The sequence below is a fragment of the Triturus cristatus genome, chromosome 2_2, assembly GCF_964204655.1.
Source record: "Triturus cristatus chromosome 2_2, aTriCri1.1, whole genome shotgun sequence".
Lineage (NCBI taxonomy): Eukaryota > Metazoa > Chordata > Amphibia > Caudata > Salamandridae > Triturus > Triturus cristatus.
In genome coordinates this window covers 1,162,149,170-1,162,174,646 of record NC_140582.1, presented here as the reverse complement: position 1 = coordinate 1,162,174,646, position 25,477 = coordinate 1,162,149,170, and the positions used below count along the sequence as shown (strand labels likewise).

At 46.3% G+C, this 25,477-nt stretch overlaps 1 protein-coding gene across 1 annotated transcript in view; it reads right to left on the bottom strand.

The window, feature by feature from the left end:
* SPEF1 (sperm flagellar and cilia associated 1) overlaps nt 1-25,477 on the bottom strand; it is a 72,314-nt gene that overhangs the window by 35,285 nt on the left and 11,552 nt on the right. The window contains exons 2-5 of the mRNA XM_085643354.1: nt 18,907-19,018; nt 10,979-11,135; nt 9,836-9,878; nt 6,576-6,648 (exon numbers count right to left, since the gene is read on the bottom strand). Coding sequence (XP_085499480.1) covers nt 6,576-6,648; nt 9,836-9,878; nt 10,979-11,135; nt 18,907-19,018 — 385 coding nt within the window. The remainder of the gene's footprint in view (nt 1-6,575; nt 6,649-9,835; nt 9,879-10,978; nt 11,136-18,906; nt 19,019-25,477) is intronic.

Genomic DNA, 25,477 nt, shown 5'->3' with positions numbered 1-25,477 from the left:
CTACCGGGCGGAAAAGGCCCATAATATGGTGGTGGTGCCTTGCAGGCACCGCCATCCATATTATGATGGGTGCGGGGAAATGCCTTTGCATGGCGGAGACTCCGCCATGAAAAGGCATGCGGTTTTTACTTTGGGGGCCCGTTGTGGGCCCCCAGGAGGGTGGGGCGCTGCACTTGTGGGGGTACCCATGGTATCCCCCTACATTGGCATGCACAAGGTGGCAGTCAACGCGCGGTGCCTGTCACGTTGTGCATGCCAATGCACAACATGCATCTACAACATTGTGACGGGTGCTGCTCACAGCCACGCTGGCCACAATGTTGTATATGCGGGATGCGACCGCCATGGTTGCGGCGCATCCTAATTGCCGGTGCGGGACCGCCGCACCACTGGTGGCCGGTTCCAGCACCGCTAGGGTGGCGGGCGGGCTGTAGTCCGCCCACCATCCTAATAGGCGCCTAAGACTTTGTAAACTGGCCGACTGACACCCTAAGTGTTTACTTTGGGCATGGCTTAAGACCCCCCTCCATGCTGGATGGTCGAGTTTTGGTAAATTGGATTTGTGAACCATTTTACTATATTGTCAGCAAACGTGGCTCACAGTTGCTGAACTGTCCAACCTCATGCCAGGGTCGCAGAGCAACTAGGGCAGATGGCAAACGAGGGCTGAGAGTTAATTGGTTATGGCGTTCTGCCCCATTGACTGGCAGTAGTAAAGCAGAGCCCACAGTGGATCCAAGGATTCTTAGTGTTCTGAACATGTCCACATAGGACAGTACCAGTCATTGGGCTCTGTTTTATTTGAGCAGTATGTCAGTGTGGCACTTGCTTTGTATTGCAGCCACAAAACATGCCAGGATCTTTTGTGCTCTTTTCTGTTGGTCAAGACCAACTGTTCTACATTCCTATCTAGGAATAATGTGCATATTATTTGCAATAAATAAAACCAAAACTGGGCGTTGAGTTTCTTGAGTTTGTTGGGACTGATGGAACATTGAGATTCTTAAGTGTAGTTTGAAAACTTATCTCTGTTGTCAATATTTCTTTTTAGGGGGACAATTTTTCATGCTACCCCCCAAACTAAATTTGAGCTTCTTCATACCAGGGGGCAGGGCCCTCTAACTTGTAAGAATAAGTACTCCACCTGACACTCTTAGGCATACCTCTTTTCAATTACACGGCTTGTATCTTAATGCACGCTCTATTCCGAAGCATGATTCTTAGCTCTGGGATCCACTAGACGCTATCAAACCACATTTATGTTTTATTACTGAAACATGGCTTCACTCTACCGCCTCCCCATCTATTGCAGTTTTATTCCCTGATGACTATAATTTAACCAGACTTGACAGGCAGTTGAGAACTGGTGGGAGGGGTGGTATCTATTGCTGCACAAAGCCCATTAAAGATCAAGGGCCTCATGTAGGTAGCCAAATACCGGTCGGTAACGGCCGATTTTCGGTAATTTTACCGTTACCGACCGGTATTTTGGCCATTGGTATGTAGGGGGACAAATTTTGCTTTCGGAATTTACCGAATCGGTAAAATTACCGATTCGGTAATAATACCGAATCGGTAATGTTACCGTATCGGTAACTTTTCCGATTCGGTAATTTTACCGATTCGGTAAATTCCGAAAGCAAAATCGAGATGTAGGGGGAGTGTGTGTGTGTGTTTTAGAGTCGGTATTTACCACCAACTTATAGTTGGTGGTAAATAATGAATGTATGTGTAAATGCATTTTTACGCGCGTAGCAGTGTGCAATGTGGCATACATACATGCCCTTAGGGCATGTATGTGTGCCACATGTGCACACATGGCCGAATCAGGGGTGCAACAGGGTGTCAATGTGACACCCTGCCACCCTTGTATGTGTTCCCCCCATTACCGAATCGGTATTTACCGATTCGGTAATGAGGCATACCTTCCCATCAATGGGAAGGTATGCCTCATTACCGAATCGGTAAATACCGATTCGGTAATTACCGACTAGTAACGATTCGGTAAAAAATACCGACTCATTACCTACATACCAGTTACCACTTCTAAAATACCGATTCGGTATCGTTCGGTATTTTAGAAGTGGTAACTGGTATGCTACCTACATGAGGCCCCAAATGTCTAAACTCCTGTTTCACGACCTGATTGGAGATGATTATTTTTCAACTGGAAATTACCTCAAATCTAACCTGGAAGGGGGCTCTGGTCTATCGACCTCCTTGCGAATGTTCTAGCAGCGGATAATTTTTCCATTTTTGGAGGTTTTAATTATCATGTGGACAAAAGTTCTGATCCTGATTCTATCAGTCTACTTGCAGATTTGGAATCCCTTGGTCTCCCTCAAAAGATGGTAGGTCCTACCCACATAGGGGCCGATTCCGATCTCAGTCGGAAGGGCACCGAATCGGGTTCGGCCGGAAAAACTACGAGCCGTACGCGTGTTTTCCGGCTGACTCATAGAGCTGTACGAGCGAGCAAGTATGATGCGAGCTACATGAGATTCACCGACCTAGTCGTTTCCGGGTCCGAACCGCTCCGTACGTCCCGGTCGGAAGCTAACCGTGGCGTGGAATGGATGCGATTTACAACTGAGCCAGTACGATGCACGCGTCGGACAGCCTGTGTGAGCCGGAGTGTCCGGCTCGCAAAAGCTCCTGGAGTCAGAATTTGGGGGTCCGCGTCGGATCCCCTGACACCAGCAGCCCTACGACTCGGACACAGGGGGAGACCTATGGGTCTCCCCAACACAGGCATGTACGGTGTGGATGGCACCGACGCGTACCCACTATAGGGGGTGCACTTGTTCGAGACGTACCCATTCAGTCAATGGGAGCCCATGTACGCGTCGTACGACTGGCTCCCATTGACTTCTATGGGAGTCCGACCGAACCGAGTCCGACAGCATACGTGCGCATCGTACTCGCTCGGTCGGACTGTAGGGGTCTGGCTCGGTCGGAAAACACTCAGGATCCGACTCGGTCGGAGTGCTTTCCGACCCGGATCAGAGTCGTCCCCTTAGTGGTTGATCCCCCGCTTGCTCGGGTGTGGACTGACCACATCTCCATAAATCTCCATCTGGTCCTATAGAAATCAAGAGCTGTCAATCCTAATGTTTTAAAATCTACCAGACCTTATCGGAAGGCAGTTCCTGCTGTCTTCTCCCCTGTCTTTACCGCCCCCCCCCTCCTTTGAGGGAGTATGGAGATATGAATCTTGCTCTAAATGATTTCAAGGACATGTTTATACAGGAGTTACACATTATCACCCCTCTGAAATCGAGTAATATTAAAACAAAAAACCTTCTAGCTCCATGGTTCAATTAATCCCTTAAGAGGGGAAAAAAACATATGTAAGAAAAATGAGCGTAAATGGAGAAAGTCTAAAACAGATGAGGGTTAACTCATTTTTAAATTTACATTAAGAATATTTTTAAAACACCAATACTGCAAGAAGGACCTACATAGTTGATAGAATAAACTCTGCAAGGAATTATTCAAAAGAGCTCTATAAAAATGTTTAGGAATTGACCAATGCAACAATGTGTATCTCTACTATCCCAGAATCCCAGGTGTTTTGTGATGATCTTGCAGTACACTTTTAACAAAAGCTCAATAACATGTACCAATGTCCCTCAAATAATGAGGCGTTGAAAAAACAAGCCTTTCCGGAAATCTTAGCTAGTACTCAGCCTAACACCTTGAAGTTTTTTAATTCTTCTACCCCTGAACAAGTATCTGGATCTGCTTAATAGGATGAAATTCAAATCTCCTGTGGATCCCTTCCCCTCACATTATAGTCACCTTGGCTCCAATACCTCTTGCTCCTATCACAGACCTATGTAACCTTTCATTTAATCTGGCAACCCTTCCCATTAAATGGGAAGCCGCTCGGGTCAGACCCTTTCTCAAAAAACCTATGGCTGACCCTATAGACTTGCAAAACTACAGACCAATATCATTGCTCGCTTTTCTCGCCAAAGTTACAGAGTCCTTGGTTAATCAGCAACTGGTATCTTTTTTAGAATCAAACTCCCTGTTAGATTCCTCCCAGTCAGGCTTCCGTGCCTCTTATAGAACGGAGTCAGCGTTAGTGGAGGCCGCTGACACAATCAGACTTGCCTTAGATCAGGCGAATTCGGCTATGCTGATTCTCCCTGATTTATCAACTGTGCTTGATATAATTTCCCACTCAATCCTAATCCAGAGATTGGGTGGTATTGGTGTCAGCAGGAAACTCTCTGCAATGGGTGGAAAACTTTTTAGCGGAGTGAACTAATACAGTACAGATGGATTCCTACAACTCTAAAACTATAATCTTGGATAAAGGGGTGTCACAGGGATCGATTCTGAGCCCTACTCTCTTTAACATATATGTGGATCCCCTGGCCAAGCTTATCATGTCATGCAGCTTTGATACAATTTTATACGCTGATGACTCGCAACTTGTCATCACTATGGATTCTAATCTAGAATTTACTAAAATAGAATAAAATTATTGTAAGCTAAAAATTCCCTCCTGGATGACTGCTAATTTTTATCAGTTTAACACTAGTAAAACAGAAGTCTTATTCTTTGGCTAGGCTTACTCAGTCTGGTCTACCCACTCGTGGCCATCCAAACGTGCATTGTCCCCGACTCCTAAACAACTGGTAAGAAATGTGGGTGTCCTTTTGGACGACAATCTTTCCATGAATGGGCAAGTTAAATCTATCTCTGAGACCCGTTTCGGCCTGATGTGCATGCTTAGGAAAGCCATTCACTGGGTTTCTTTATATTCAAGGGAAACCCTAGTCTAGGCGTTGATAGTGAGCTGCCTGGACTATGGGAATTCCCTTATGGTCGCAATGAATGAGGGCCTTTTTTCTAGACTTCAGGTTGTACAGAGCACACCAGCGCGCCTTGTCTATAATCTTCCCCCGCGATCTCCTCTGAACCTCTATTACAGCCCCTCCACTGGCTTCCCAAAGCGTGCACCTTTTAAACTTATGTGTTTGGTTTTTAAATCATTGTATGGGAAGGGACCATGTTAACAAGTTGCAGCCATATATCCCGGCACATCTGCTCAGATCCCGTGAGCTACTATTGCTATGCCCCCAACGTATTTGCAGCGACGGCTCCTCCACTAATCCAGAGGAGCGTCACCCCTACACCAGCAGCCAAATCATGTAAATTAAAATGATAATGAACCTGTATTAATAACTGTTTTATTTTTCTCTGTAGCGTTGTCTAAGAGGCGGGGTCACGGAGATGCTCTCTCCTTCCACCAACCAACGAGACACTTCTGCTCCGCAGGACACCTACGCACACAGACCCCGACCAGGAGGACGGGCATTCTCTTACATCGCTACTGTATCAAGGAATAACCTGCCACTCCACATTAGAGCCTCCTCCTCAAGAATCAGAAGATCTGGCTTTTCAATGAGCCAACTTGCCATAGACCGGGCTCGGCACACACCGGCTCAGCGCCAGGATACCCTCGCGGGTGTCGTGTGTGGTTTACAAACACACATAACATATGTTTTGATATGTATGTAGCCTAACACTTGGTAACATAAAACTGTGGGATATGCCAAAGTATCAGTCAAATGTGCAGTTGTGAAGAACAAAATAGCTGTGGACAGATCTAGTTTGTGGAAGCAGGTACGTGGGAAAGTAAGTATTGGGCTCGCATGTCAGCATAACGAAGAAGAAATCGCCCATTTTCATCTTTGACAACAGAAAGCCTTACCATAACAGTGGATAATTTTTGCATAAATGGACACCTGGAGTGCCTGCTCACTCCCACAAAGAGCAAATGTCTTCAACATTAAGGTGAGTATTGCTGAACAACGCTTGCCATAGAACATTAAATATTTATTTCTTACACCTTTTGAACTGGAGATTAAAACTATCCCAATGAAAGAGTTGCAAATACATTGGAGTAATCAGCCCTATGACTATCTGTCACAACAAGTGTAATTCCTTGGGGGTAATACAAAATGATGACCTGTTGAAAAATGTGGTGGTGAGAGATTAAAAACGAAAGAGTCGAGATATAGAAAGGCGATGCACCGAGGACAACACTGAAGACTGGTGGGGGGATGCACCGCAGGGGTACAAGGTCCTACTTCATGCCTATACAAGTTCACAGGTTAATCCTGGAGAGTGGGTTGGACAGACACAGGCCACTCTGGGATCCTACATAAGGTTGCTTGTAGTTGGTTGTCTGGCGTTTGTTGACAAGCCTCTGGTGTTGTTGACGCTCAACTATGGAATTCACTACCTTTATTGTAGGGACAGTTTTCTGCACCTCAGGAAGGATTGCAAGACCTGACTCTTCTCCAATGACTTCTCATCACCTGTCTCCACACCCATTCTCTTGCCTGGCAACATCAAGAGGCTACGGAAGGGACACCTTTGTTGTGGACAATCACTCTATGACATACCACAATACACGATCGTGATGCAACACAGCGTAACCACAATGTTCACTTCTTCATGTTTGTCCCAACACAGGAGCCATAGCTCACCTTCTTAGGTTGTACCCAAAATGCATTTAATTATGTGAATCTATTTGTGTTGGGGTGAGAACTTACCCAGCAGGTTCACTTTTCGCAGGAGGCTGTGCATTGCTGACTGGGGCGTTGTTTTTTTGTTTTGGTGAATAACCTACATAAAATAAAATACAACAGAACTGTATAAATATTTACCATAACATATTCAGATGCAGCAATGAAGACGACTCTACATTGAAGAGCTGCACTGGAAGAGGTCCAGACCAGAAAACAAAGACTGGCTCATTTAGACTCCACGAAAACTCCATTGTCACCTGCATAAGATCTCAAGGTGGGAATCCATGTGATGTAACACACACAGGAAGCTACCGAAAGTAGGAAATCACAAACACTCAGATCTACAGAGCTAATTCATACCCACCAGCCTACCTCAATGATAAACCAGGGTGTCTTTCTCTCACATTGTTATCATCCATCTCAACACTAAAGCCTTAATTATGCGTGTGGCAGTCCAAGGACCGTCAGACTTGCGGGGGCACGGTGGTGGTTGACCACCCTATTAGGACTTCACCAGTCGGACCGCCATTGCACCGCCGCAGCCTCCGTTCTCTGGTGGTCCCGCAGCACTTTGAGGCCCACAATATGCTTGGTAGTGCCCTGAGGCACCGCCAAGCAATTTACAACGTTCCTCATCGCCAGTACTGTTGTGAGGTTCTTCCTCCATGAAATGGCTGGCGGTGAGGAAAGTAGCCCCTGTGCACAGGGGTGCATGCAGGGGGGCACATGTTGTGCCCCCCTGTATTTCTGCACCCCCACTTCCTGCACAGGAAGAAATGCACAACGTGGTGCATTTCTTCCTGTGCAGGAACGTTCACTGGTGGTCCCACAGCGGCACTGTTTCAGGCTCAACATGATTGGTAGTGCGGGGGAGTGGCGGTGGCGTGCCTCCTGCCCTCGCACCACCAAAAGTCATAATCGGGCCCTAAGTGCCACGCCCCAAGACAAAGACAAGAGCACTTCTCCGGTCACTTGTGCGCGACACAAAAAATGCTTCCCATGTAGGCACATTTTCATTGACACACAGTCCCATACCGGGTGTAATGAATGACCAGAGACTTGCTCTTGTCTTATGATTGGGAGTGGAGCTTAGGGTGTGATGGGAAAACAGGCAGGTTTGTAGTTTTAGCAGACTGGTGGCTCTGAATTAATTCTGCAAAACCCTTCTCTGCTACTCTCCTCCACTCACCTATCACTCCCTCCCACCCCTTCCCGCACAGGAGTAATTGCAGACAGTTAGTAGACATTCAAACCACCCGACATAGTGAATATCATGTGGAATTCTGCCTGTTAATTCCAGGTCTTTACGGTTACTCCCCATTCCGAGGGGTAACCCATAATTACAGGAATTCTAAGCAGAGATTCTGGCCAGTGTTGGAATTGTCACAGAGAATCCCTGATATCCAGTGCTGGACTTGGATTATAATTTACTAATTGGGGGCTGGGGGCGAGAGGGAAAGTGAGGGCAAGATGTGACAGAGGAAAGAGGGGGCATCAGGAGTGAAGCTCATGCCCTCTTTAGAAACATTCTGCTGCAAATACATTGTCAATAAGGACATATGTGACAGTAAATCATTTTTAGCTTGATTTATTTGCCACAAAGAGGCGGCCTTTTAAAATATCTTACAGGGTTCTGACACCTGCTGCAGAGATCTATGTGTGTCCAGAAATTTTAAGTGGATTATAAAAGCAGTAAAATAACTCTGGTGGTTAAGGCAGTTCTGGGAGAGTTATGTGTTTTGTCCAGTCACAGTTTTGATTCACAAAGTAACTGAGAGGGTTAATCTGCCTGCTGCAAAGCACATTGTAGAACATGAAGATCACAGATTTGTATTTTATATAGATAGGTAAGTGGCATACTGCTTTTGACACTGAAATTCTTTTGTTACTTCTGGTAAGTCATAATCCTTGTAATATAGCACAGTGATCTATTTACTGGCATCAAGGAGCTACATGCAAAGTGTAAATCATGGGTGTACATGCTTATTGTTTCTCATGTTATTCTAAGTTTGCAAAAAAGGGTTCCTTTGGGTTGAAATAAAGTCTTGTTAGTACAGACAACCTCGATCACCGCATTACGTTTTATGCCCTGACTATCTGTTTTTCCTGACCATTCACTTTTAACATATAATATCTATAAATATGGACAAAATGTAATTCCTACACCTTATAATGCTCATTGTCTTATGTAACATTTCCTGTGCTTCGATATTCACACTTTTTATTTGGTGTATTGTGCCTCTGTGTGTGATGTAAAGTATTCTGACCCCCCATGCTGGGACACGTTCGCTATAAAAGAATTAAATAAAAAATGAGTAGGTGCCATTTAAACCATTGTGTAATTACTCTCACACACAGAACAATCCTGCATTTTACAGCGAATGCACATTTCTTACATAGGAGGGTGAGCAAAGTCAAAAACCCTGCGTCCAAGTCATAGTTTTGCTAAAGTACTTGTGAAGTGATAAGCTATGTGCCTTTGATTCCTTCCATTACATTGGCATGCAGGTTAGGCTCTAGGGGCCAGATGTACATAAGTAATCATCCCAAATAGACATTTTTTGTGATTCGCTATTTGGTAATCACAAACACACATGCACAAATGTGTATATTACACATTTTGTGATTCCCAGTGAGTTGCAAATAGTCCTACCTCATAAATATTAATGAGGTAGGTATCGGCTTGCGACCCATTGGGAATCACAAAAATCCCAGGTATGGTGGCCTGCAGGGGTCAGCAAACCACCACGTCTGTGATTGCTTTTCAATAAAGCAATCTTTCATATATCCCGTTTTCCTTAAAGGAAAACAGGATGCGTTTCAAAAACAAAAATGTTAATTCTTCTTTTCATTTTTGAAGAGTAGGCAGAGGTCCGTGGGACCACTGCCTACTCTTAGAAAATGTTTTTACAAACATTCACAAAGCGGAAGAGGGTCCCTTGGGGACCTCTTCCCATTTGCAAATGGGTTATGACGAACTTGAAGTAGGTGGTAAAATGCAAATGTTTGGCAAACACGTTTTGGTCGCAAAATATTCATACATACCACTACGATTTGGTGGTAGGAAGGGATGACTTAACACACCCCTTACTAATACCAAATCGCAAACCCAATTTGCAATTTGGTAATAGATTACCAAATCGCAAATAGGGATTTGTACATTTCAAAAGGCCCTTTTGCGTTCGAAAACGGGCCCGTTTGCAAACACAAAATTGCTTTGAACATCTGGGTGGTTGCCATTACTTAGCCTTCCACATACTACGGAGGAGATTATTCTGTCTCACCTGAATCTTCATGATTGTTCTCTTCCGCGTTTTGGCCTGGCTCCTGCAAAAAATAAAACACATACAGTAGTTAGTTTACCAAATTCTTTGAAATGTTTGTTGTTGCGCCTCCTAGCACAGAGGATTTATGTAGTGACATATGAAGCTGTGTTGACCATCAGCCTTTCTGCCTGAACTCGGGTTTCAAGACCTACGCGGGTAGCTAACGGAGACGTCTGGCCAGTGACTTTGCAGATGAGGATCCAGGCCTTATAAAGGCTCCCAAATACAGATACCATGAGGCTCAGGCTACCTATTTTTGAGAAGCCTTATTTAAAAACCCTGTACAGTAAGGTGGTAATGCCTCTGGATCTGAATGGCCTGGGAGGTGTTACAGCTCAACGATCAATATGGTGTAATTCGCTTTATCCCATCAACGCTAGAACCTATGTTTCTAGGCCCACTTGTGAGTACCAGGTTGGATGATAGCAACTGAGGGTTGTCAAAGACTACTGGCCAAAATGCGGGTGGTACAGAATGCAGGGGGCGCCTGGTGATGGGGCGAAGAAAATTCCACCATTGGTCAGAACTCAGGAGAAAACTGCATTAGCTTAAGATGGAAATGAGTATTCGATTTAAGACGCGATGCTTCTTACACCGCTATATCTATCTATATCAGTTTATACTTCCCCAGAATGATAATATTCTTGTAAAAGAGATAATAAATATTATCCCTACATATTTTACTCTGTATATGGACCCGGCAAAATAACTACGTTGATCTGACATTCAAAAACACATCAATTGACCAGATGTAAAATACAAAGAAAAACTAATTTGTTTATCATAAAATAGTCGTTTAATTTAATAAATACCCAGTTATCACAATCACTAGTGAAAACAACATTGTAATTCAAACCCGAAATTATAAATTCTTACAACTTTTTGGGGAAACTAAGCTCAAAATTCAATAGAATCACCTTCTCGTTGTCTATGCCGCAGCAGTGTCACAAAAAAGTTACGGAACTGCTTTGCAAGCCCTTCATAAATAAGGTCCTAAATCTTTACCATTAACAGCAAGACTCAAGCAAGTCAGAAAACCATACATATCTCTAAGCTGTAGGCAACATAGGTGCGCCCTATGTACCCAGAGGTCTCACTCACCCGAGGAGTGTCCCCCGTCTCTTTGCTTTGCTTCTGTTTCTCATCAATTTTCTGTCTCAGGGTCTTCAGCACGAGCTCCACCACCCCAGGCGAGCCCTGGGCAACCTTCTGGACCACGTCATATGGGACGGAGAAGTTCAGTCGGCTTAAAACTTTCCTGCAAATGGTCAACGTTACCACAGGGGTTGAAGTATTGTCAGGTGCATCAAGGCATTTGGTCGCAAAGCTTTGTTTTACCACTTAAAAAAAAGAACCAGGTAGCAACTGATTGTAAATATCCCTTTTTAAGGTGCTTGAACCAGCTGTTTCCCAGTACTGGCTACAACTTGTATCCAACGATACATAGGACATTATTCTATATTGATTGCTTTATTATCAGTGGCGGCCCGTGCAGGTAAGCGCGGTAAGGCGGGGGGGAGGGGGATTGTGGAGGTGAAAGTGACAAATGATGGGATATGGAATGTAAAATAAATAAATAAATAAAAACACCTTGCGCTAGTAAGTGTTTTTATATATAATCCATATAAAATGATTCAGTTTTACAACATCAATTACGTATGTACTAATAATGATATAAATGTTCTACAAATTTCCAGACGTTTTGGGTCCGTGAAGAAACATATTATTGACTTGTGGAGAGTGGCGCAAGATGCAAAGCCAAGGGAAATCTGAATGTGAGAATGCGCCAAGAGGGCGCATGTGCCAGTCTCTGGGAGCTTTAAGCCTGTCTTCTTTCAACCAGAAACCCTCTGACAATGCCCAACAGCATGAGGTGATGCTTGGTCAGAGATGGGTCAGAGCTGAAGGAGATTAAAAAACCCAAGTGAAGCCATCTTAGGACAAAGGGAGGGCCTGATTACAATATTGGCTGGACTACCGTTGTGGTGGTCAGCAGAACGTTGCCAAGCCGGCAGCACCCCGACTGGTATATTATGAGTACAACTCCGGGCTGGCAATGTTGTGTTGGCGGTGTCACGGTGGCAGCATGCTTCAGCTCATAGATAGAGCCTGAAGCATAAGCCATCGCTATGGCAGCGCCGCTTGCACGTCGGTGCACTGTGTAACATGAACCATGCCATGCATGGCACACAGTGCACGCACGACAGAGCAAGCAGAGGGGAGCACAACATGTGCCCCCATGCACAATCCTCATGGTTAAATTCGCCCTGGGCCCCTCTTTGGGGCCCCTTCCTTGTCTTTCTGCCGACTTTTTCATGGTCGGCGTAAAAAGGTCGTCGGAAAGGCAGGTCGTGATCAGTGCGGTGGTGCCGGCATCTGCACCACCGCCATTGATCCCTGCTTTCCCCACATTTGCCCTGTCGGGATCCAGGATCCTAGCGGTGGCGGCAGTCTTACGTCTGGCTTGTGATGGTCCAACCCCCAACCTTGTAATCAGGAGGTCAGACCGCCAATGAGGCATCGGTCGAACTGCCCCGTGGGTATGGTGGTCTTCGGACCGCCGTACTCATAATCAGGCCCTATGTATCTGAATGAGACACAAGAGACGCTATACAGAATGGAGGATGTCTTAATGTGTAGCCTGGACAAGCTGGAAGTAGGCTTGGTGTTGAGCAGGTCGGGTTATGTCTAATGTCCCTATTTACATAGACAGGCAAAAGGTGTGGGGTCAGGGGTCATATCTGTAGCATCACGCTACAAATAATCACAGACACTACTTGTAGTTACAACTGGAGCTTTATTCTCTGCATCCAGCCTCAGCCCTGTCCCTACTCTAACTGCCCTCATCCTGTCCTGACCCCTCCTCTTCCCCTCCACCCAACTCGCTCCGCCCCCCCAACTACTAGACTGCTAACTTCATTACATCTCCCCTTTTCTTAATAAAACAAACAAACAGTGCTTCAGTCCATCTCTACAATGAGTCTCTTTGGTGGCTGGATATCACGACGTGGCCGCAATGACATGTTCCCAGTGGACACATTCGGCACGGGCTCACTCTGCTGACCTCTGCCTTCTGTATCACCAAGGTCAGGTTCTTCAAGTGTGGGAGTGCCAGTCGGGCTCATCCCAGGTCTTTTTATGTCTCGCGGACACCTCTTGAAGTGGGAGATGTTCCTGGTGATTCTGCGTTGTTCAGATTCCGCCGTCAACATAGTGCCCTTCTGTTGGGTAACTAACAGTGGCTCGTCACGGAATCGGGAATCAGTCTTTCTCTGCTGCTCCTGTTTGATGAAGACATGATCCCCTTCATGCAAGGATGGAGACCTCGCTCTCCTTTTGGCATCGGCATACGATTTCATTCTGTCCTTGCTATGCTTGTCAGTCACAGCCATTTCCTGGTGAATGCGATTTGGCGATACCGCTTGCAAGGCACCTTCCCATGTCGGGATGCGATTTCTCATTGGCCGCCCTAGCATGAGGGTTGCAGGGCATTGTCCGGTGGTTGAGTGGGGAGTTGTCCTGTAAGCTCTGAGAACTTCATTCAGAGCTGCCTGCAGTTCTCTCTTCTCAGCAGTAGCTTGCTGAAATGTCTTTTTGATCGTAGCCATAAATCTTTCAATGGTGCCATTTGCTTGTGGCCAGAGTGGTGTAACTTTTCTGTGCTTGAAGTCCATGTGTTTCGCAAAGGCACTGAATTCGTGTCCATTGAATGGGGGCCCATTGTCCGTTTTGACTTCTTTGGGGACACCCCATGTTGCAAATACCTCATCTAGCACCTTGAGAGTGCAGGAGGCGCTTGTAGACGATATTATTTGTGCGATGGGAAATCGTGATTATTCGTCAATTATGGCAACCACATATTTTCCAGACTGCAGCGGTCCATAAAAGTCCATGGCAATTTCTTGCCACACTCCACTGGGTAGGGTGGTCATTTGTAGTGGCGCCGGTGGATTGCCTTTGCTGGTCAACTGACAGAGGTGGCAATCCTTTAGTGTAGACTCCACCATTTGATCCAGAAAGGGGAACCAAACGCGTTCCCGTAGAGCTCGCTTCGTAGATACTACTCCTCTGTGGACTTCATGGGCCAGATTGATAACTCCCTGCCGTAGTTGACTGGGGATGACAAGTCGTTGACCTCTTAGGATGACTCCATCGGTGGTGACCGACAGTTCATCGCAGACGTGCCGGAATGCTTGTATCTCTTTCCGGATTGTAGAGTCTGTGTCTTCTTATTTCGGGTTATACCTCCATCTATTCGTTTGGATCGGGTGGAGTACCATTTGCAAGATAGTGTCTTGGGCGGTGACCTCCCGAATGACGTCCATGGGAATGGCAGGTGGCAATGCTTGGTCAGCCACGAAGTGGATATACTCCTCAGCAATCGATGGTTTGGATTCTGAAGATGGCTGAGGGTGGCGGGACATGTAGTCAGCCGGGTTCTCCGCCTTCCCCGGTTTATGAACAATAGTGAAAGTGTACTCCTGAAGTCTGAGACCCCATTTTTCAATTCTCGGAGGCATGTTGGATTTCGGGTTGCCGTAGATGGTGATCAACGCCTGATGATCAGTGATCAGGGTAAAGTGCTTGCCATATATGAAGACATGGAAGTGTTCGCATGCCCAGACTACAGCAAGACTTTCCTTCTCTGGCTGCGAGTACTTCTTCTCGGGATCAGACAGGCTGCGGCTGGCATAGGCAACGATCCGCCTCTGGTCAGAGTCAGTATCATATTGAGCCAAGATGGTCCCCAATCCAACGGGGCTGGCGTCGACGGTGATCTCAGTCTTCCGTTGAGGGTTGAAGTATGAGAGGCTGTCAGCCGACTCTACAGCGCGCTTGATGTCCTGGAACGCCCGCTCACACTCAGGGGTCCAGTCAAACGGTTGACCAAGCTTGGTAAGAATCCGAAGGGGGTGACTGATGGTCGCATAGTCACGGATGTAGCGGGCATAGTAGCCGGCCATCCCTAAGAAGGACCTCAAGTCATTGACATCCTGCGGGCTCTTGGTATTATTCAAGGTCGCGATCTTGTCCGGGTCAGGCTTCATGCCCTCGTCTGAGAAAATGTGGCCAAAGAATTTCAAAGTGGCCTGGTGAAACTCACATTTCTCCCTGTTCAGCGTCGAATTCGCATCCAACAGGGCATGGCAAACGCGATCAAGAGCGATGTCGTGCTCACGAACATCAGACCCATAGACCAGGATGTCATCGCTGTAGTTTAAGGTGTTGGGGATGTGTTGAATTATTTGACGGATTGCCTCCTGAAAGATTTCCGCGGCAGACGAGACACCAAAGCTCAGCCGCTTGTACCTAAAAAGTCCTAGGTGAGTTGCAAACGTGGTGATGTAGCGAGATTTCGTGTCTAATTCTAGCTGGTGATAACCTTTGTTCAGGTCTAGCTTCGAGAAGACCCTTGCGCCATTCAGTGCAGCAATCATATCGCTCAGATGCGGTCCAGGGTGTCGCTCCCTTTCAATTGCGGTGTTGGGTAGGCGCATGTCAACGCACAGTCTCACCTTGTTGGGAGTCCCTTTTTTAGGTACGATGACCACCGGCGACACCCAAGGGGTCGGGCCATCCGTGCGCTCAATGATGTCTGCGGATAGAAGTTCCTGAAGTTCGTCCTCGACGGCACTTTGAAGATGAAATGGAACACGTCGTGGGTGCTGCGCAAGGGGTTTGATCTGTTCGTTAATGTGCAGCCGAATTTGACAACCTTTCAGCTTGCCTAAGCCTCGAAATAATTTGGGAAACTTGCTGACACAGTTCTGATTGTCGTTGACTTTGAATAAGATTTCCACCAGACGAAGACGCTCTGCAGTGGGGAGGCTAAGTAGGCAGTCGGCTTCAGGCCCTTTGATGACATGTATGACCGCCTGTATGGTGATGTCGTCATGGGTGAGTGTTGTGTGGAATTTACCCAGGCAGGGGAGTGGTTTTTTGGCCATCCACGTGAAGACGCGGACCGGTGCAAAAGTTAGTGGGGGTTTCGGGACCATTTTCTCGTGTTCCGTAACTGGAATATAGTTCAGCGAGGCTCCGCTGTCCATTACAAATTTGGTGTCGTGATTCCCCACTCTAATGTCTAGGCGTGGATACTTTTTCAGTTGATCAGGGTCCGCAATCATGTTCAAGTATTCCACAGTGTAGGTCGAGTCTTTGGAGGAAGATGATCTCGAGTCCCGAGATGGGGATCTGCGTTCCCATCGTGACCTGCGTGATTCCCGGCTGGAATGTGATGAGCCTGGGGACCGCATGAACTCTCCTTGAACAGCTCGTATGTGATGTTTCCTTGTGTCTGAGCGTGACGATCTCGTTGTTTCACTTCGCCTTTCCTTGTGATAGTCCCCGCACATTGCTTCGAAGTGGTTGGATCGCCCACATTTCCTGCATCGCTGACCCATGGCCGGACAGGTGTCTATATGAGGATAGTCATATCCACACCAATAACATCGTTTAGTCCTTTCTGGCTTTCGGTCCCTTCGCCCTGGTTCTCTTCTCCTTTACTCCGGGCGTCGTTGGCGAGACGACGGACTAGGTCTCCATTTATTCTCCTGCGAATACTTCCTTCTGCTACGAGGTTGTTCTTGAACGCGGTGTGCTTGCTCATGGCTGACGTTGTGTCCTGTTTCAATGGTGGCGGCGTGTTCCTCCGCTTGGTCGTATATACGAGTCATTTCTTCAATCTCTTCCAATTCGTGGGGTTTCCTCAGTAGCCGTCTCCTGAGTGTTTCTGAGTGACAGCCGGCTATGATTTGCGATTTGATGGCAGCGTCAGGCGAGAAGGTTTCAAACTCACAGTGTCTCGACAGCCGTCGTAACCGGGTGATGAATGCACTCATTGCTTCCTCTTTCCCTTGACGCGCTTGGTGAAATGCGTGGCGCTCATAGTCCACGTTTCTTTTATGGAGTAACTTCTTGTTCAGTGCCTCACGCACTTTGTCATAGGTTCCAGTATCTGCAGGCGAAAGATCCTTGATGATTTTGCTTACTTCCCGGCCTGCTAGGTTGCGGAGGGCAATTAACTTCTCTTTGTCTTCCGTCACTTTGGATCCCTCGATATAATCTTCGAAGTCTTCTAACCATTCTTGCCACTCGGGGCCCATACTCCCTCCCGTGGTCACGGTCTGAGGTTCCGGAGCTCGCAGGTGTGATCCTCCCGCGACAAGAGGCTTCCGCTGTGGTGAGGTGGTGGGGGTCACCATTGTGTCGTTGTTTTCTTTTCACCCTTTTGTTGGTGCCTGTTTATTTATTCTCGCCAATGCTTGTTTATTTACACTTGACAATGCTTGTTTATTTCTTCTCGCCAATGCTTGTTTATTTGTTCTTGTCAATGCTTGTTTCTGTTGCTGTATGCCTGACTTCAAAATGGGCGCTCTACAACAATCAAGGGGTCTGTCTTGAAAAGTGCCTGACCCCAAGATGGCCGCTGTCACTGCATGCACACGAGGCTTTCTCTCATGGCTCACTCGGTCCTCTTTCACTCTGGACTCACCGGCGGGCAGCTTCAGAGGGTAGCACACATCAGGACCTGCTTCTCCCCAACGGCGGCTACTACCAGGTGAGGTTGGGGTGGGCTCCCGCCTTATTCGGCAGATTCCCGCGTTTCTTCTTGCGACAGCGTGCCAAGACTCACGCATCAGGCGTGAGATCTTTCGACATCGACGGGCACTCAAGCCCGGACTTCAAGGCGCTCAGCGGCGCTCGCCAGCGGGCCTTCAGGGACGGCGTCCTCTACGCGGGGGCACTTCTCTTTCGCTCTCGGGTGCGAGGCAGGGTCGGAGTGGGCTCCCGACTTCTGCGCTTACCAGCCTCACCCAAGGCACACGCTTCTGGCGTGAGTCGCGCTTCGGCGCGATCAGCTTGATTCTTTTCGAGCGAGTCAGCGCTTGTTCTTGCGGCCGCTCTCGGCTCCCTCACGGTCTCTGGGGGGGTCAAGGTCCCCTGATGCTGGCCTCTTCTCCTCAGGCGGCAGCTTAAGTTTACTTGGCAGCTCGTGGGGTTCTGTGAGCAGTGGGGCTTGGTCATCCCACCTTCGTCGCCAGTTGTAGCATCGCGCTACAAATAATCACAGACACTACTTGTAGTTACAACTGGAGCTTTATTCTCTGCATCCAGCCTCAGCCCTGTCCCTACTCTAACTGCCCTCATCCTGTCCTGACCCCTCCTCTTCCCCTCCACCCAACTCGCTCCGCCCCCCAACTACTAGACTGCTAACTTCATTACATCATCTAGGGACAGCTATCACTGAAGCAGAATATTTGCTCAATACAGCTTCAAGAAAATACAGGCTTTTCAGTGATCTTAGGTGTTAGGTGCCCCAAATGTTACTTCCAAAGAATATTTAATATGTTGGCTGTGGTGCCGTCAACCAATCAACAATAACGTGTGTATTTTTAGAGAACATGTTGACCCTAAGGGTTACCTTGGTGCTGTTGACAGATAACAGAACAACACAGTTAACACTAGCATTAATTTGATCAAAATCTGAATGGTTAAAGGGCGGGAGGATCAACTGGAATTTGAACCAGTGACTCCTGGGTCAAGCAAAGATCCCTTAAGTGGTTGCATTAATCCAGCGTTCTCCAAAGTTTTGGTCCTGGTGGGTGGATCCATGCCAGATTTTTAAGATAACTACATTTATCTAAATGGGGATATGCTAAAAATCTGGCATGGATCCAGCCCTCCAGGACCGACTTTGGGGAACCTTGCATCAATCCATTGAGCCTCCAGTCGCAGCTGGTTCACTGGGCTAATAGTGCTTGGCATGATGTTTGCAGTTCTATTCCTATTATAATAAAAGAAAAACTACACATCCCAGAATGCACAGAGCTGTTGCCTAAAAGCCCAGAAAACGCTGGCATGGGTCCAAGTGGCAGCAGCGAGAACTTTTAAACAGCAAGCCCTCTGTGTTTCACAGGCCCAGCTGCTTACCGCCCATAGGGCCGTTTGAAGTATCGGACTTTACAAAGGCCCGCAATTTATTTTCTGATTAAAGCGAAACAAATAAGCCTCTTCCTTGTGTTTACCTGTTGAGAATGGTCCAGTTGCTGAGCTTCTGTTGCATGGAGTTGGCTGGAACGTAATTGTGCATTTCCACAAGTTTTGGAAAGAAATGTTTTACAACCTCTGCAGCCAGCACTGGAATGAAAACAAAACGTTTTAGGATTATGGCCGACTGGGGCTACATGCTGAACGGCCCTTTTGCTCGTTCTGTATGGACGTCTGAACTAGCATCAAAGCACAGAGAGAGAGAGATAAACGCTGGGGTGCATTTACTCACAGCCCGTCTTTCGTCATCGGTGGGATGACAGACGCATCTCAAACTTGAAATGTGTTTACTGTAAGTCACATACATTCTAGGGCTGATTCACCGCATAGACATTACCACACAAATGTTTAGTTGCTAGTTCATCTAAGGACAAGAGCTAAAATATTCTCGATTTATTAAAATGAATTATTAGCAAAATTAGTGCAAGTAGGCAATGAGAGAGGTATGTTGACAGGTAGGAGACTCTGTAGAGACAGACATTTAAAAATTCTACAAAATAAATTGGCAACAGCATTAGTATAGTGAATGCTTCATACCAATAAAATAAACATGTTAGCAAGTGGGTGCCTAAGCAGAGCTGGTCTGGGAATGGTCGCAGGGAATCAAGCATACACATAAAGGTATATTTTAGGGGTAAGCACAGTTTAAGATTTTATAGTAAATGAACAAGGCCACAAAAATGTGCTTACAAAATCAGGTCAGTGTATGTTCCAAAAACTGAAATAATTCATAAGTGGAGAACTATGCATAGCTTGCTGGGCCATAGCGGGAGGTCGGAGGGGCGTTTCTCTTCTACAGGGAGATCGTTGAACTTTTAGAGATTTTTTAGCATTATTTGAAAAGATGTGTGTGATATCAGGAAAGTAATTAAGAAAGAAACTTTACACCCTTAAGTGATTTACTATCAGTGCTGTACTTTAAATTAAAGGCACTGGGATTTTTTAGTAAAAAATGATGGTAAACTTTAAAAATAATGGAAGCTAAGATATACAATTTTAATGAAGATTTGACCTCATTTTTAGGTCTCGCCTGAGACAGCGCTTTAGCGCTGCTCTGGCGAGACTTATAGTAAGCGACTTTTGGAAGTGGAAACGAGTGCATTTCAGGCCGCCAACTACAGTGCATGTGCTCCGGGCGCGTGCACCATTTGGCAGCCTGAAAGCATTCGTTTTCTTTCAGTTTCGCGGCCGCACGGCCGCTTTGATGTTTGATCGCGATTGCGATCACTTTCAGTTTCGCGGCCGCTTGTTTGTTATTTACAGCGCGGTCTTCTTTCACTTTAGGGACCGCCTTTGCAGCTTTCTATAGCGCGAACTAGACTCGAAGGTTTTAGAGCACTTTATGTGAGCACAAACTACACTGCACATCACATTCGCACCAGTTACGTTACGCACAAGGTCGGATCCATTCGTTTTTATTTGTTAGGCAGAGGCGGATTGCCCGCTTCCTGTCGATCACTCCCCGTACCATCCAACCACATTGCACTATGCCCCCCCATCATCGCTAATTTCCCCCAAACCCCTCCATGTCCTTCTCCCAAGGGGCATGCTGTGGATTGTAAGTTGATACCACCGCAGGACGCGCGAGTGGCCTCTTCTCACACCCTTACTCAAATGTGTGAGCACTGGCTGCAATACTTCACCGCAGGGAGTTGGGAAATAAGGAAATATGCTGTGAGTATAAGGCTTTGTGAATCGGGCTCAGAGAAATTAGAGAAAGTTCTTCTGTTTACAAGCAAAGTATGCAGAAGCAATTGTTAGTTTAGGCTGACAGCTGAGACCTGCTCTGCCTTTTCAATCTCTGCTGTGATTACAAAGTGCCGGAGGACACCCTGCCAAGGTCAACAGAGGAAATGGGTTGTGCTCTTCCACCGAGCAGTGCATTCCTTGCCCATGAGGTAATCCACCTAATAGTGTGGTAAGTGCAGAGATTTTGGAGGTCTCCGTGTTTGCGTCTCTGTGGGAAACAATGCATTATTTCTGTTCAGTTCTGCGCCTCTATCATTATAATACAGTAGGCAGCTCTCTAACATGCGGCCGCTCCGTGGCAAGCACAGTGTGTGCAAAGGGCAGAATAGGACTGGGCATGCAGGTATGATTTTACTGGTCCTTAATAGCAGGCCAAATGTCTCACTGCAGAGGAACGCGGGCCTAGGTTTAGAACGCTGCGTCGGCCGACACTGCAGAAGTGGTACTTTTCATCATCCTACAGACACCCGTCATCCTACAACCCTCTAATAAGCATTTTCAATGCAATAGGTGAGAGCTTAAGGTATTAGTATTGTAAATGGCAATGCCTTTTATTTATGTTTTAAAACCCACAACATAAATAAAAGGTATTGTCATTTACAATGCCAATAGCTCAAACTCGAGTAAATGCGAGACCTATTGCATTGCAAATGCTTGTTAATTACATGTAAAGAAAACTATGAAACTGACCAGACTGTTATATTCCCGGGTTAGGCCCATGTAGCGAAGCAGCTAATTTCTTACATTGTTCTCACAATAACATTTCAGCTGTGAACTTTTGCACATATTTAAATGCACGACAATGTTTTAGTTTCCCCAAAACTAAACTGGTTTACACATCTAGCTTCGCTCAACATTATCAGAATGCCCTGAACATCATGTACATTGTCTCTTTTCGCACTATGTACAAATGTCATCTCTATCTTCATCCCCGGGGCTACAGGGCTATCTACATATAACATCACTAATCTATACGCACATCGCAAGGCTGCCTTCTATTATAAAAGATGAGCATCCCTATAGATTAGCAGAGGAGGCACTTCAGCTGACACCGAGGGTCCCTGCATGCTGAGACTTCACCATGCAGCGGTCTGACATCTCATGAGGGATGTCCAGTTTGTGACCAAGAAGGGGTCCTTCATTCTCTTCCATAGGTAATAGGGTTTGGATCGTCCCTTTGGGGCATTCTTGGCTTTATACCTACACACACTCTAGGAACACTTAGTGTAGAGTACGTAGGAGTACGCTCAATTACTTCCTTGTTTTATATGCCTGCATATATACACTGTTTTAGCACCATGGTAGAACTATATCTACTATTTGCGCTTTTGGCGCTTGTTGTCATATTTATCTGCTTCTGTCTATTAATCATTGCAGCACATGTATTTTATACAAAAATAACGTTGGTTCAATAAATGTATAGAAAACGTCTCACTGTGTATTCTCTGTACACTTCTCTGAGAGTAAGTGAGCATGAGTGGCTGAGCGAAAAAGTTCTGTACTGTATCCACGATCCCTGAGGGGTCAGGGTTGTCATGTTCAGTGGTTGATAGAAACTGTTCACTCCCTGGTAAGGTCAGGGGGGCTTGTGGTGGGACTGTGAGCTAGCTGGTCTATAGGCCAACATATCCTGTAGAAGTGTCCGGGATCAGTCTAGACACCAAGCCCCTAGTTTATGTTGTCCTACAAATGCGCAGATCTAATCGATTAGTAGGAACTACATAACAAGACAATATTATTTGGACCTAGAGCAACCTATGCCACCATTATTTAGCCGTGCCCAGGATAAATGTACTTGGCATGCTGGTGTTTGCATGCCTGTCCATATCGTGGTAAATTATTTATTCATATAAATGGTATTGGCAAACGTTCCGTGCCTGCCAGCACCAACAATGCCTCCAAGCCGGGGATCTCCTACCTTTTCACTAATAAGAGCTAATTATGTTCAATGAAAATCATCCCAATCTACTTATCTTATTAGTGTTCTACACATCAGACCAGATTACATTAGTGGCCACCCTGGGTAAGATCACCAGCCGTGGTCACCTCAGTTGCCAGCAGGAATACAAAGAAGACTTAGTGAGTTTGGAGTGGCTTTACCAGGGTAATACAGACCGAACACAGCTGCGCTGCCCCCTGGCACCAAGGTAATAATATTAGTAAATGTCTCCCAGTGCTGCATGATTTATCACTTAAACATTAACTTTCACTATATTTTGGAAATTATGGGCTCTGAAAATGCACAGATTTCTATTTCAAATACACACTTTTCAATTTTGAGATACGTGTATTAGTTCAACCCAACTAAAGCTTTGAATGTAGTAGCTACTCACAGGTAGCTGGAGAGCTACGGGCAGCTCATAAGCTACTCACTGGAGAAACCTGTTGTAAGCTATGCTGCGGCTGCTGTGGTGCCATTAGAAACCAGGAGGTGCTAGCTACACAGGAATACCAGATGTAGCAGGAATACCAGAGTTATCAGGAATACCAGATGTAGCAGGAATACCAGCTTCATCAGGAATATCAGATGTATCAGGAATACCAGATTTATCAGGAATACCAGATGTAGCAGGAATACCAGATTTATCAGGAAAACCAGATGTAGCAGGAATACCAGATGTAGCAGGAATACCAGATGTAGCAGGAATACCAGATTTATCAGAAACACCAGATGTAGCAGGAATACCAGATTTATCAGAAACACCAGATGTAGCAGGACCACCAGATGTAGCAAGAATACCAGATTTATCAGGAATACTAGATTTATCAGAAACACCAGATGTAGCAGGAATACCAGATTTATCAGAAACACCAGATGTAGCAGGACCACCAGATGTAGCAGGAATACCAGATTTATCAGGAATACCAGATGTAGCAGGACCACCAGATGTAGCAGGAATACCAGATGTAGCAGGACCACCAGATGTAGCAAGAATACCAGATTTATCAGGAATACCAGATTTATTAGGAACACCAGGTGTAGCAGGAATACCAGATGGAGCAGGACTACCAGATTTAGCAGGAATATCAGATGTAGCAGGAATACCAGAGTTATCAGAAATACCAGATTTATCAGGAATACCAGATGTAGCAGTAATACCAGATTTATCAGGAATTCCAGATTTATCAGGAATATCAGATGTAGCAGGAATACCAGAGTTATCAGAAATACCAGATTTATCAGGAATACCAGATTTAGAAGGGATGCGATTGAAATAATTCCTTGTTCTCACAAGGCCAAGTTGGACTTGTGATTTCATTTCAGTGAGGGAAGGTGTGAGATTGGGAAGTAGTTGAACCAATATAACTAATGTGATATTGAGTATCTCACGCATAGTACAACACATCAAGATCTTGGTCTATAAGTTAATGTCTCTGTCCTAATGCAGTTAATGTTCATGATAAATGGAATCATACTAAGGACAGCGTAACACCAACTAAGAACTGGGATTCCGATAAATGAGGCCAAAAGATAAAGTACTGAGGCAGTAGGACTTTGGAAAACCATGAGGGAGAACTGAATATTTAACAGATATTGGCCTAACAGAAAGAGGTAGTTCTGAAGTGGAGGGGAAAGCCAACTGGTCTGTCATTGGCTGCTGAGCAATTGACTTTGCCAAAGTTTGTTTCTTATGAATGGGCTTTGGTAAACCATTCAAAGATAAGTATTTGTGCAGGCACATGTATGTGCAGGGGCGCACACGGGCACCAATCTCTGACTGAGTATAAAGCCCATATGAAGATGACTGCCACCTGCAGGGCACAGCGGGTGCGGCACATTGCGAACAGTTGTGACGGCCTGAGAGAAGTATATGGGGAGCTGCTGGGCTCTCAAAATTAAAAACAGAGGGGCAGATTTATGTTTCCTGGCGCATCCCTGCAAATCAGCAGGGATGCGCCAGGAAAGATGCGTCACGCAAGTTTACCCTTGTGCCACCACAGATGCGCCGCATTTACAATGCAGCGCATCATGGCGCAAGGATAAACAGATGCGTGACGCATCTGATGGCATGAGCGCGGCGCATTACTGGAGTCGTGTCGCAAGCACGACGCAACTCCAGCAATGCTCAGGGGCTGCCCATACCGAACATGCTGCGTCATGCCTTACGCCTGCTTCAAGCAGGTGCAGGGTTGTGACGCAGCAGCGTCGGAAAAGTGACTCAGTGAAATCTTGTAGATTTCACTGCGTCACTTTTCCGAGGCTTTTTCCAACGGAACGCCCACCCTGCATACATTAAACCTGACGCAGGTTTAATGTAGCGCAGGGCTTTACAACGTGACGCACCTCCCTAGATGCGTCACATTGTAAATAAGGCGCAACATGGCGCATGGTTTACGCCACCGCTGCGTCACAGAAGTGACGCAACGGTGGCGTAAATGTCTCGCAAGGGGCTTGTAAATCTGCCCCAAAACGTTCAAAGAAAGGTTAAGAATACTTGTTTGAAAGAAAGAACACATTGATCTGCCAGACTCTGGCACGGAAAAGAGCTTTCTTCTATATGGATGACCACACTGTCCTTAGTCCAGTAGTAGCTGCTACCGGACGGGGGGGGTGAGGCGAGAGGGTGAAGGAATGTAATTTTTAAAAAGGGACTTACCTTTAACGGCTGGCCGCAGCCTCTCCTCCGTCCACTTCCTCTTAATCAACCTGTCCTGGCCATGGCAGCAGGAAGCACCCGGGCAGACAGGCTCCCCTGGGCCAATCAAAATGCTACAGTGCAGCGTTGTGATTGTTCTGAGCGTCAGTCCATGGGGACAAGGAGCCTGTGCATGTTCCTGAACAGGCTGTGTATTGCAGCC